The 14,664-nt window shown below is 33.2% G+C and overlaps 1 protein-coding gene across 3 annotated transcripts in view; it reads right to left on the bottom strand.

Moving 5' to 3' along the window:
- LOC133173299 (protein unc-80 homolog) overlaps positions 1–14,664 on the bottom strand; it is a 53,816-nt gene that overhangs the window by 14,358 nt on the left and 24,794 nt on the right. For 2 of the 3 annotated variants that reach the window (XM_061308290.1, XM_061308291.1), the window contains 19 exons: positions 14,528–14,635; positions 12,480–12,524; positions 12,172–12,356; positions 11,837–11,966; positions 11,539–11,607; positions 11,336–11,446; positions 11,107–11,217; positions 10,850–11,007; positions 10,627–10,746; positions 9,625–9,844; positions 7,959–8,038; positions 7,634–7,757; positions 7,481–7,520; positions 2,959–3,014; positions 1,937–2,119; positions 746–866; positions 404–631; positions 191–286; positions 7–95 (listed from right to left, as the gene is read on the bottom strand). In XM_061308290.1, the coding sequence (XP_061164274.1) occupies positions 7–95; positions 191–286; positions 404–631; positions 746–866; positions 1,937–2,119; positions 2,959–3,014; positions 7,481–7,520; positions 7,634–7,757; positions 7,959–8,038; positions 9,625–9,844; positions 10,627–10,746; positions 10,850–11,007; positions 11,107–11,217; positions 11,336–11,446; positions 11,539–11,607; positions 11,837–11,966; positions 12,172–12,356; positions 12,480–12,524; positions 14,528–14,635 (2,274 nt within the window). Of the gene's footprint in view, positions 1–6; positions 96–190; positions 287–403; positions 632–745; positions 867–1,936; positions 2,120–2,958; positions 3,015–4,237; positions 4,294–7,480; positions 7,521–7,633; positions 7,758–7,958; positions 8,039–9,624; positions 9,845–10,626; positions 10,747–10,849; positions 11,008–11,106; positions 11,218–11,335; positions 11,447–11,538; positions 11,608–11,836; positions 11,967–12,171; positions 12,357–12,479; positions 12,525–14,527; positions 14,636–14,664 lie in introns of all 3 variants that reach the window. The other variant, XM_061308289.1, reaches the window with a different exon arrangement.

Below are 14,664 nucleotides of genomic sequence, written 5' to 3'. Positions count from 1 at the left end.
AGCTACCTTGTAGAGTATGAAGGGCTGCAGCATCAAGAAACACGAAGGTCTATGGGTGACCAAAAAGTCCACAAATCTCCACAGTGGTAAAGATACTAGAAGAACAAAGAAAAATGTGATGATAGTGCATACAGTTCTGATACCTCCCTACAAAGAGTACAAGAAATCAGAGTTAATCACTTTATTTCACCTTTTCCTTTACTGCCTATATCCTGGATCACCTTTGTGACCTTGTGCCACTCAGAGGACAGGATTCGATCAAAGCACACCATCAAGATCTCCAGACCTATGATGGAAAGGAAATGACATGATTTTGTCATTGATAAGACCAATCCAGAAGAAATAATTTTTGAAATGCAATGGCATAAATTGTCATTTATGTTAATCTTTGGAGAGAGGATACCTAAGTAGGCCACATTTAGGAGCAGCTGATTTTCTGGTCTGTGAATTTTATCTGCTTGACCGAAGCTGCTACATCTGTGATTCTCTGTGAAAGACATGTGGTGGATCACAGATTTTGCAGTGGAATTCTGTTGATGCTGTTGTGGGATTCTAGCAGGAGGACACAGAACATTCAAAATCACCGTCAGGGCAAACGAGACATTGTCTGATCTTAGCTTCGGTGTGTCACCTATAAATACAGAGAATATGATTGAATATAATGTAATATAAAGATTTAAAGCATGAAAACTTAAAATTTCAGTTGAATTCAATTCAAGGACACTTAAATAAAAGGACTACTTACCCCTCCTTGCACATCCCAATCTTATGCAGAGAGGAAGAATAAAATTAACCAGCATATTGATACACTTTTCATGTGAAGAAAATACACTTCCTCCACAAATCTGTTCCAGGGAAAATTGATCCTAAAAGAAAAAGGTGAAGCTATAACCTTCCCAAGAGGATTGATACCTTTTTGGGGGCATGCTCTATAAGTAGCATATTTCAACAGCTCAATGAATAACCATTGAAGATGGCCCAGGTGAGCATGGTCGGTTTGTACAGTAAAACTTGTTTAGTACGATTGTGGAATCATTTTAATTCATGAGCATCAATGTTTGGGGGAAGCCAAAAATTTTACTTGTTGCCTGGGAAATGTAATTTTGTGGGTTACCCGTTCATATGGTAGATTCAATGAATCATGTTTAAAAAATAAACATTAGTGGGGATGTAAATTCATGGGTAAGGGTAACCCAGGAAATCCATTCATGGGTAAGGGTAACCCAGGAAATCCACCCCCCCCCCCCCCTTCCCCTAAACAATGATGATTCCAAAGTATTGCGAATTTATATAGTAAAATTTTCTTGAATTCCCAGGTATATAAATTTTATGTTTTCTTGTACAGACTTAATGAAGTAATTTCACAGGTCCCAGTGACTTTGTTATAACCGAGTTTTACTGTATCCACTTCCCAAAGGTCATGCAAGACATAAATGCCATCTTGTTTGACTGATGGAACTTGAGATGTGGGGTAATGCAGCATATTAAGAAATAGACTAAACATCCATATGAACTCATTTTTAAGCAAGTCTATTTTGGAAATGCCCATCAAGGTGATCTTTTATCTGCATCTATTAAACACAGAGATAAATGAACAGACATGGGGATTTCAGTAAAATCATACTACTGTTAACATGGATATTTATATTATTATGTGTGTTGTTAATTATGCAAATTGGTACCAAGCACATTACATGTGAGGACTATATCTGTGATTGTTAAAACTGAATAAAAACATGTATAAATGTGTTGGTATGTAAAGGAATATTTAAGTAAAATTATTCTTATCATGTATTTAGTATAAATTACCCCCACACATAAATTTCTACATTTACTTCACCACAAGAGTTGAAAGGTCTATAATGAACTCTCAAAAAAGGTTCTTTTGAGTTTTTCAAACTACAAAAAGGTTCACAAATTTTCCAAATTTGCCTACCCCTAAAGCTTGCATCTGCATGGCTACTAGTTTGACCACAGCTGAACAAAAAGCAGGAGGTACAATATGAAACACAGTACCAAACTCGCTGCGATGGCTACCATGTATGCCGGAGGAAGTGTCAGGTAATACAGGTGCCCCTGGACCAGCCAATACGATCACCAACAGAGCATTGACAAAGGTCTGTACAAAATAACCAGTGTCTAGTTAGTAAAGTCTGATCTTACACAATATCAGAGTATACAATGATTGAAGAAAATAACCTGTTTTTTAAAAGAAAAAAATGTAACTGAATTTGCTTTGAAATAGCATGCACAATATTAACTTGGACAAATTCACCAAAAATGAACATGATTAATTTTTGAGTTTAATGTTATAATAATGTTTAAAATTCAACATGTTAAAAAATATTGACTTTATAATTTTGAAAACTATACCCTAAATAAGCAATTATGGTCCTTTGATCAATTCAGAGTTTTTACAATATTGATCATGCAATACACAAAAGCTTCTCATACAAAAAATAAAAAATACAATACTATAGTAATTGCTCCAAGATTCAAACAGCAAGATGCAGACACAAAGCAAATAATGGATAGAGCTGACACAAAATGCCACAAGAGAAATGACCATTAGCTAAAAAGTTAAGTTTCATCTATGATTTCTATGAATTTCAGTATTCTTCAATTACTCAAATGTTCATTTGCAATTTGTCATCTGCCTTTCCTGACAAATTCTACAGAGAACACCAAATAAGTGGCTTAAACTTGCTGGGATACAAAATGAGCATGAAGACACAACACACATTTAGCAAAATCTGAGCTTCACTACCAAAGAGTCAAGGTACCACTGTAGATGGTCATTTCGAGAAAAAGAAGACATGCCAGGGCTATATATATCTACAGACCACCACAGTTTGACCTTTATATTCTGACATGCCAGGGCTATCTACAGACCACCAGACATGCACCCCCCAGATCTCTAGGACCGCTAGCCATGCATACCCTTTGTTACTTGGTTACCTTTAGGTGGGGTAAATGGGCAATATACTGGAATGTCTTTAGTGCCAAATATACACCTTCAAGCAAGACAAATCCATAAGATGTTATTGGCTTGGTGATTACAACAGCATTACAGTTAATCAGTTTTTTATACAGTTAGTTCAGTGTTAATGTTAGAATCAAATATAAAAGCATTATAATCTATTGCTAGAAAATAAATTCTGGATGACAGCTGAATGATAATTCAACAAGTGTATAGCAAGTTACAGTAAGTCCTTAATTTTTATAATGGGACAAGTCCCTGATCATTAGTTTTATATACTGTATCATGTGTATACAAGGAAATTTTCACCCCATTTTTGCCTCTTTTGCCATCATCACAAGTGGGTGAATTTAAAATGGGGCAAATCTAAAAAAGACAGCATTATCTTAACACAACTGTGTTTGGATGAATTCAATATGGGTCAAAATTATTTGCAGGTGTTAAAGGACAAAATGGGGTGATATAACCCTGTATACAGTATCCTATATACGGTACTAGTATATACATATTTGAGTACATTTTCCTACACTTCTTGTTAAATATTATTTCATATGCACATAATATACAGCAAAATGGATATATTTTACATCATGATAAATGTATGTGCCTTAAATAAAACAAAAATTGTTACAAAAGATAACCTTATGTCAGATATGCATATCTAAAATGTTTAATATTCTCTGTTGAGATAATGGATAGACAAGCAATTTAAGGACAGAGAAAAAGATTCACTAAACATAGACCTGTTTCTTATTAAAACATCTGTAGTCAGGACCAATACAAGTTTTGTTAAAATGCACATTACATAGTTACATATAAGCATTAAATTGTTAAATTTCCAAAGCCATTCAAAATTAAAAGAATACCAAAAAAAAAATTGCTAACAATTTCTGCAGGTTGGTCGTTGATGTACCTATACCAGTATTTAGGACTGAAATTTTGAAAATAATAAATACCAGTAAATAAATAAATCGAATGTTTGCCCAATTTGCTAATTTTAACCAGTTATTAATTTTCAACAAATACTTGCACAAGACTTGTGTTTATAAATACTTTTTTGATCTTTTGTACCAAAATTAAATTGGTACGGAGATTCAAAAAACAAAACATTAATTTCACTTCCTCTCTTTATACAAATTTAAACCTTGTGATGCCTTAAGAATGGCTTTGGATACTCCAAGCATTAATGGCGCCAGTTAATGATAGATAAGGTCAAGCAAGACTGAAAATAAAATGGAGATCCTCATGCCTTGTCACCTTGGTGTGCTGGAAATGGCTCAGATCTGGATTCTTCCTCATAGTGCTGAACACCCCTACATAATCGAGCAATCTTTTAAATCAATGAAAAATTCCTAGATGATCCATCATTATTGTAAGTCATTGATCACCCCTAAATAATTCATCAATCTTGAAAGTCTACAAAATTGATCTACCTTGTAAATCAGTGAACACCTTATGATCAATCAACCTTAAAAATCAGTGAATACCCCTGCATGATCAATCTACCTTGTAAATCAGTGAACACCTCAGCATAATCAATAAACCTTGAAAATCATCAAACACCTGTACATGATCAATCAACTTTGCAAATCAGTGAACACCCCTACATCATAGATCAACCTTGTAGATCTGGAACAGCCCAACATGATCAATCACCCTTGTAAATCAGTGATCACCCTAATGTGATCAATCAACCTCAGCAATCAGTGAACACCTCAGCATAATCAATATACCTTGAAAATCAGTGATCACTCCTACATGATCAATCAGACCTGTAAATCAGTGAACATCTCTATATCATTAATCAACCTTGTAAATCTTGTACACCCCTACATAATCAATTAACCTTGTAAATCTTGTACACCCCTACATAATCAATTAACTTTGTAAATCTTGTACACCCCTACATAATCAATGAAGCTTGTAAATCTTGTACACCCCTACATGATCAATTAACCATGTAAATCTTGAACACCCATACATAATCAATCAACCTTGTAAATATTGTACACCCCTATATCATTAATCAAACTTGTAAATCTTTGAACCCTACTAAATAATAATCTTGTAAATCTTTGAACACTACTAAGTAATCAAACCATGTGGTAAATCCTTGAACACCCCAACATAAAGCATCACTCTATCTCCAAGTCAATGAATATCCCTACATGATCATCAATCTTATAATCATTGAAAAACCACTTCATACTTGATCAATCATATAAATCTGTGAACATCTTGTTATCATTGAATAATTATTGATCAATCTTGCAAATAAATGAACCACCTTCATGTTTAAAGAATCTTGTAAGTCTTTGAACACACCTTTCTACCTGCTCTGTCTAATAAATCATTAAACATCCCAGTCAAATCTTGTCTCTAATGTAGATGTACAGGATGACTATTTTTATCAAACTTCAGTATATTATGTGGTGACATACAGTATTTCTACAATACAGTTGTAAAGGTACGTGTACTCAAAATGATGGGTAAATGTAAATTATTTTGCAAACAGATTTTTCTCTGAAAGACATTAATTGCTCATTATGTGAAGACAAAAACAACTAATAGTAAACCAATATGTTAAGTTGTAAGTTTAAATTAATGTTAATTATATAGTTGAGAATCACAAATTCATGATTTTTTTCTTCTAAAAAAAACAAAGTGCATTTGTTACAAGTACATACATTAGCAACAGCCTGAATTTTGCAACACCATCTAATATTGACTAGTTTCCAGTTCTTTAGTAAGGGTTTGGTTGTCCATTTGGGAACATTAACTTTTACAACAAATACTAAGGCTGACCTTAGCTTTCCTTTTCATTTCAATCAGAAATTGCTTTGAATTAGAGTCTTCTATCACAAAATGTTAATTTATACTTTTGATAGATTGCCTGGTTTGACAAATTCTCAACTGTTTCACAAGAACCAAAACAAAAATGCTTTTTTTACTTGGATGTTTTGAGTTTGCTAAAATACTAACAAAGTAAGAGTACATACATATTTTTGTATATGTATTAAAAAGAAAATGAATACAATGTATCTAAATCTAATTCACAGTAAGCACATCAAGTGTTTGTTGCATAATTTGTCCTAGTCTACTGTCATTAAAACTAGGGATGTGCGATTTAATCGGTATACCAGTATATCGTGATATTTAATTGCGTGATACATATTATGATACAGAGACTAAAATATCGGTATTTAGGTACATAGTTATAAATTCCAGAAATTATTCATTTATTTGTTCAATCTTTCAATTTATAATTACATGAAGTGTAAAAAATGTTGAAAACAGCAAAAGAATGACATCTTAGCATCCAAAATTGCTTGAAATTATGTAATTCAAAAAATGAAAAAAGTGAAGTTATGTTTTTCCTGCCTATTTTTCTGAAAAATTATGAATATTCCTTTAAAATCATTGTAAGAATTGCTTGTAAAAATATCATGACATTATTGTGATATTTTGGGGGAAATCGTGATATATCACGATACGAAAATTTTTGGCGATACCCATCCCTAATTAAAACCAAGAGTGCTTGTGTGTATAAAAAAACATTATATTGGTTTGCAGCTATTCATAATTGATCATTCCTAACTTGTAGAATGTATTTGTAATTGATCATTCTTACATTGTAGAATGTATTTGTAATTGGTCATTCCTACCTTATACAAGGTATTTGTAATTGATCATTTCTACCTTGTAAAAGGTATTTGTAATTGATCATTCTTACATTGTAGAATGTATTTGTAATTGGTCACTCCTACCTTATAGAACGTATTTGTAATTGATCATTCCTACCATGTAGAAGGTATTTGTAATTGATCGTTCCTACCTTGTAAAAGGTATTTGTAATTGATCATTCCTACTTTGTAGAAGGTATTTGTAATTGGTCATTCCTACCTTGCAGAAGGTATTTGTAATTGATCATTCCTACTTTGTAGAAGGTATTTGTAATTGGTCATTCCTACCTTGCAGAAGGTATTTGTAATTGATCATTCCTACCCTATAGAAGGTATTTGTAATTGAAGGTATTTGTAATTGATCATTCCTACCTTATAGAAGGTATTTGTAATTGATCATTCTACCTTGTAGAAGGTATTTATAATTGATCATTTCTACCTTGTAGAAGGTATTTGTAATTGGTTATTCCTACCACGTAGAAGGTATTTGTATGTAATTGGTCATTCCTACCTTGTAGAAGGTATTTGTAATTGATCATTCCTACCTTGTAGAAGGTATTTGTAATTGATTATTCCTACCTTGTAGAAGGTATAAAAATTGATCATTCTTACCTTGTAGAAGGTATTTAATCATTCTTACATTGTAGAAGATATTTGTAATTGATCATTCCTACCTTGTAGAAGGTATTTATAATTGATCGTTCTTACCTTGTAGAAGGTATTTATAATTGATCATTGATAGTTCTTATCTTGTAGAAGGTATTTATAATTGATCGTTCCTACCTTGTAGAAGGTATTTGTAATTGATCATTCTTACCTTGTAGAAGGTTGGCTGCTGCATTCCAGTCTGCCTGTCTCTGAAGAGTAATGTCAAAGTAATATTAGCAAATGAAACAGAAGGCTGCAATCAAAAGATAATCATGGAGTCTAACCTGATTGACAGATAAGAATTTTGGGTAATTTTATTTACCCTGAGTGAGGACTTTTTAGAGATTTTGTTAAAAAGTCGATCGAGGCGTCTGAGGATCAGATTCAGTCCAGGCCTCACTGCTTCTTGCTTCCAGTTTGTCAGTGGTAGTATTTCCATCATATACCTGAAAATAAACAAATACATTTTTCATATGCAATTACACCAATTGAATCCCTTACTGAGGCCCCTAGAGGTTATCGTTGATATTTGAGGCCTTACCACACCCTGAAGGTTACCACTAAACATTTGCACAATACAAATACCTTGATAAATTTAACTTAAATTGTTAAGCTTTCCAGACTTACCATTAGCTTTAACATCTTACCTCTGAAGTCCAGTGCAGCTGAGTGTTTGAGGATCATAAGGGGCTAACTTTAGCAGTGTATTAGCTATTTCTGCCAATCTCTACAATCAGATTACAATTCAAAAATTCAAAACCTGAGTGCCATGAATGAGATTACAGTTGAGGAATTTTCCTCTAGAAGATTTCAGTATCATTGATTTTCACACTGAGGTGATAATGAGATCTTACATTGTGAGTTTAGTGGGGATAATGAGATATTACATTGTGAGATTAGTGGGGATAATGAGATATTACATTGTGAGATTTGTGGGGATAATGAGATCTTACATTGTGAGATTAGTGGGGATAATGAGATATTACATTGTGAGTTAAGTGGGGATAATGAGATCTTACATTGTGAGTTTAGTGGGGATAATGAGATCTTACATTGTGAGATTAGTGGGGATAATGAGATATTACATTGTGAGATTTGTGGGGATAATGAGATCTTAAATTGTGAGTTTAGTGGGGATAATGAGATCTTACATTGTGAGTTTAGTGGGGATAATGAGATCTTACATTGTGAGATTTGTGGGGATAATGAGATCTTACATTGTGAATTTAGTGGGGATAATGAGATCTTACATTGTGAGTTTAGTGGGGATAATGAGATCTTACATTGTGAGATTTGTGGTGATAATAAGTTCTTATATTGTAAGATAAGTGGTGATAATGAGATCTTACATTGTGAAATTTAAAGGGATAATGAGATTTTACATTGTGAGATTAATGGTGATAATGAGATTTTACATTGTGAGATTTGTGGGATAATGAGATCTTACATTGAGAGATTTGTGGTGATGATGTGATCTTACATTATGAGATTTGTGGGGATAAAGAGATCTTAAACTGTGAGATAAGTGTGGATAATGAGATCTAACATTGTGAGATAATGAGATCTCACATTTGTGAGATTTGTGGTGATAATGAGATCTTACATTGTGAGATTAGTGGGGATAATGAGATCTTACATTGTGAGATTTAAAGGGATAATGAGTTTTTACATTGTGAGATTTGTGGTGATGAGATCTTACATTGTGAGAAAAGTGGTGATAATGAGATCTTACATTGTGAAATTTAAAGGGATAATGAGATTTTACATTGTGAGATTAATGGTGATAATGAGATTTTACATTGTGAGATTTGTGGGATAATGAGATCTTACATTGAGAGATTTGTGGTGATGATGTGATCTTACATTATGAGATTTGTGGGGTTAAAGAGATCTTAAACTGTGAGATAAGTGTGGATAATTTGATCTAACATTGTGAGATAATGAGATCTCACATTTGTGAGATTTGTGGTGATAATGAGATCTTACATTGTGAGATTAGTGGGGATAATGAGATCTTACATTGTGAGATTTGTGGGGATAATGAGATCTTAAATTGTGAGTTTAGTGGGGATGAGATCTTACATTGTGAGAAAAGTGGTGATAATGAGATCTTACATTGTGAAATTTAAAGGGATAATGAGATTTTACATTGTGAGATTAATGGTGATAATGAGATTTTACATTGTGAGATTAGTGGTGATAATGAGATTTTACATTGTGAGATAAGTGGTGATAATGCTATCTCACATTGTGAGATAAGTGGTAATAATGAGATCTTATATTATGAGATTTGTTGGGATAATTCAATCTTACATTGTGAGATTTATGGTCTAGTAACTCGGTTGGAGGTCGTGAGGCAGCGTCGACTAACATCCTCCTCAGCTCATTACTTCTCAGTCGAGGCTGACAAGTGCTGTAGAACTCAGCGATGACCGTCAGGAATAAATCCCGGGGTTTCCTGAATTCATTGGTCAGTTCTGTGTCCTCTGTCTCCTGTGTATACTGCTTCTTCCTTCCCTCCTCAACATGGCGACTGAAAATATGGGCATTTTACTATATAATATTTACACCCACTGAATAATATCTCCTTTATTTTTTAAGAAAACCATTGCCGTTTATCAGTCAGTAAACACCACTAAGCATATCAACTCAACAGATTTCTTGATCAGTGGCTTTTCCATCATGCAACATTAATTCTCGTACTAACAACCAAAGAAAGCATTTTATTGTTTAATTTACACTCGTATCAATTTTCTAATACAGTTGAACTACGTATCTCGAACATCAATATCTGGAATATGATGAATATGTCAAAGTGATCCAAAAGTCCCAACCACTTAGTCTTTAAGTATTTTACCATGGATATCTCAAATCCTCGGATATTCTGAAATTTTTTCTCAATCCCATCAAGTTCAAGAGAGTGACATTTGACTATACATGTACAAAGACTGTACAAAGATGATCAATACTGGAAACAATTTTTTTTCTCAGAAAATGATCAGCGCTTTAGTAGTTAAACAATTGGCAACCCCTGATGTGAAATAATTCTGGGTGAGAAAAATGAAAACAAAGTTCTGATACTGTATTTCCATCCTTGCCCAAAATTCATTCTCTAACAAACTGGGTTAACAAATTTATCCCACTAAAGACAGAGGTGTTTATAGGAGTGAAAAATTCTCGAATGGGACATAAAACAACATACAATCAATTGATCAATCTCACTAGAGACCTATTCACCAAACTAGCAATAAAATACTATTCTAGTTGATGAAAGATTATGTCAGATTTGTCTGCATAGAATTTCCAGAAAATGACCTGATGTGGGAGTCTTCTCTATCGTCATAGTAACTAGTTCCTCCAAGAGGTGAGTGATTGCTGGCGACACTTTTAGGGTTAGCTTTCTCATTTTCTATCTGTCTTGGTAGTGCCATACTCCTTTTCAAGTGAAAAATATGTTAACAATGAAAGTCACATACATTGGAATATACATGTAGTTATATTAAAAATTCCCCAATCTTGGCTCTAGAACTGAATTTACCTGGTAAAGTATTCACAAGAGCTGATGAGAGCCCTCATAGCTATGCCTACATCATTGATAGCAGACACTTCTGCCTGAGCCGCGTGTGGTTTATCCACACGAATTGTCTCACTTTTCACATGTTGGACATATTTAGACACCACTACCTCTAGGATGGTCTGAGAAAATAAAAAAAAAATAAATAAATTGGGATAAATTTATTACAAGGAAACATAGCTGACACAAAAGTACTTTTTTCTGTACTGCTTTTTACTTACCAACATCTGAACACTTCTAAAAGAGTCCGGGGCATAAGCTATAACTGTTACACACAGATTGATGACCTCAATCATGGACAATCTATCAGGGTCATTCTCATAGCAAAAGTCCTACAGAGAATACATCACCAAGTCAATATAAAATCTGTAAGTTCCTGTGAGTGTATGTTTATAAGCACAAACTTTAATACTGTATGACATCTTATGAGGAACTTCTTAAACTACTCACAAGAGCCTGGAGAGGTTTTTCACCATCCACCAATTCTAAGACACTCAAATTGTCAGCACAGTCTGGTTTCTCTAGGGAGAGCAACAGCTTAAACAAACAGCCAGGTTGTATCTGGACAGAGAAATAATAACACAATAAAGGTAACATCAAGTGAGTCAGAATGCTGCATGTTCTACAGAAATGAATGATCTACATTTACAGACCTTTCTGCAGTCAATCATTCCGGTGTCTTTGGAAGTCATGTCCAACATGTTGGCTATACTTCCAAACATCTGAAAAGAAAAGATGTGGCGACTCTGTAGATATTTGTAGTGTATAGAGCATCATTATTCAATGTAATTACTTATTCATGATCTGCTTATAAAGGTCAAAGTATAACAATTCAAATATTTCTTGTAAATTTTAATGATGAATGTCTCTAAATCAGTCATTAAAAAAAACTTAGGCATTTAACTTATCTGCAATCCAAATGAACCTAAAGTTGAGGTTAAGTTGACTTGCCTGAAGTATGAATGGCTTGCGATGGAGTATGTAAAACTGTCTACACACAAACTCTATGGCTTGACACAACACTGGATTTGGCTGATTGTTACTGTAGGTCTTCAAAAGTGTGGGCATCACATGCATAAACCTAGAATACAAAGTGGGGTCAAAGTGTCTTAATTACCAACAATATTTGGTTAAAGGTCAAGACACACCCTTAAATCATCTTTATGTCAATGATCCTCCATAACAAACTGATGGGCTTGGTCTGACTGCATGGACAGACAGACAGACAGACATTATTGTCATGATTATCCTATATGTATATACTCATCAATAAGGCTGTAACTCACCCATTCATGGAGAAGACATGTTTAAAGTGCCTGGATGTGTTGATCAGCGAAGCCAGACAGAATCTAAGGAGAGCCGTGTCCTCACAGTGAAGGATAATACAGCCATTGATGACATTGAGGAACAACTGAAGGTCGTTACTCCATGAAAACGAGTTAGACATGGAGGAAAACAGCGTGGCTATCAGCTGAAAAGTTTTGTTACTATGAAAGCAATGAGCATTTTTATTGTGTTTCTACAGCTATTTTACATCACAATTGTTGACTTTAAGAAATTTATGTGTAACTAATTATATGTAAAAATTGATTACCTTCACCCATGAGAATTTATGTAGAGTGTCCAAACCATAGATCTCCTGTAAAAAAAGAAAAGTTCATATCATTAAAAATAAATACAGTATATAATCTATAATCTTAATCAGACAAAGATTCTGCTGATCTCTCTCTGACCTCCCTACCTTAAAGATCTACAGAGATTTAATCTACATCACTACAGATTAATCTAAATCACTACACAGATTTAATCTAAATCACTACAGAGATTTACATCACTACAGAGATTTAATTTACATCACTACAGAGATTTTAATCTACATCATTACAGAGACTTAATCTTCATCACTACACAGATATAATCTACATCACTACACAGATTTAATCTTCATCACTACAGATTAATCTACATCACTACACAGATTTAATCTAAATCACTACACAGATTTAATCTAAATCACTACAGATTAATCTAAATCACTACAGAGATTTAATCTACATCACTACAGAGATTTAATCTACATCACTACAGAAATTTAATCTTCATCACTACAGAGATTTAATCTTCATCACTAAAGAGATTTAATCTAAATCACTAAAGATTAATCTAAATCACTACAGAGATTTAATCTACATCACTACAGAGATTTAATCTACATCACTACAGAAATTTAATCTTCATCACTACAGAGATTTAATCTACATCACTACAGAGATTTAATCTTCATCACTACAGAGATTTAATCTACATCACTACAGAGATTTAATCTTCATCATTACACAGATTTAATCTAAATCACTACAGATTAATCTAAATCACTACAGAGATTTAATCTACATCACTACAGAGATTAATTCTTCATAACCACAGAGATTTAATCTTAATCACTACAGAGATTTAATCTACATCACTACAAAGATTTAATCTACATCACTACAGAAATTTAATCTACATCACTACAGAGATTTAACCTACATCACTACAGATATTTAATCTACATCACTACAGAGACTTAATCTTCATCACTACAGAGAATAATCTATTCACTACAGAGATTTAATCTTCATCACTACACAGATTTAATCTACATCACTACAGAGATTTAATCTACATCACTACAGAGACTTAATCTTCATCACTACAGAGAATAATCTATTCACTACAGAGATTTAATCTTCATCACTACAGAGATTTAATCTATTTACTACAGAGATTTAATCTTCATAACCACAGAGATTTAATCTTCATCACTACAGAGATTTAATCTTCATCACTACAGAGATTTAATCTACATCACTACAGAGATTTAATCTTCATCACTACACAGATTTAATCTACATCACTACACAGATTTAATCTACATCACTACACAGATTTAATCTTCATCACTACACAGATTTAATCTTCATCACTACACAGATTTAATCTACATCACTACACAGATTTTATCCACATCACTACAGAGACTTAATCTTCATCACTAAAGAGATTTAATCTTCATCACTACACAGATTTAATCTTCATCACTACACAGATTTAATCTACATCACTACACAGATTTAATCTACATCACTACACAGATTTAATCTTCATCACTACACAGATTTAATCTACATCACTACACAGATTTAATCTACATCACTACAGAGATTTAATCCACATCACTACACAGATTTAATCTACATCACTACACAGATTTAATCTACATCACTACACAGATTTAATCTACATCACTACACAGATTTAATCTTCATCACTACAGAGATTTAATCTATTCACTACAGAGATTTTAATCTACATCACTACACAGATTAAATCTTCATCACTCCAGAGATTTAATCTTCATCACTCCAGAGATTTAATCTTCATCACTATGGAGATTTAATCTACATCATTACAGAGATTTAATCTACATCACTACAGAGATTTTAATCTACATCACTACAGAGACTTAATCTTCATCACTACAGAGATTTTAATCTACATCACTACAGAGACTTAATCTTCATCACTACAGAGATTTTAATCTACATCACTACACAGATTAATCTACATAACTACAGAGATTTAATCTACATAACTCACCTCTCCTCCTTTCCCATTGTACAGACTGAACTCAGCTTCTAACGCCTTTCTAGGAAATGATGGCAACTTCAGCAATTCTTCGTGGAGGAAACTAACGTGATTCTGAATCTGAAATAGATCAATTTTTTTTCTAAGAA

Source organism: Saccostrea echinata, unplaced genomic scaffold, assembly GCF_033153115.1.
Source record: "Saccostrea echinata isolate AGI-Se365-2 ecotype Australia unplaced genomic scaffold, CSIRO_AGI_Sech_v1 ptg000056l, whole genome shotgun sequence".
In the NCBI taxonomy this organism is placed as follows: domain Eukaryota; kingdom Metazoa; phylum Mollusca; class Bivalvia; order Ostreida; family Ostreidae; genus Saccostrea; species Saccostrea echinata.
Note: the sequence above shows the minus strand (reverse complement) of the source record. Positions and strands in the feature narration are given on the sequence as shown.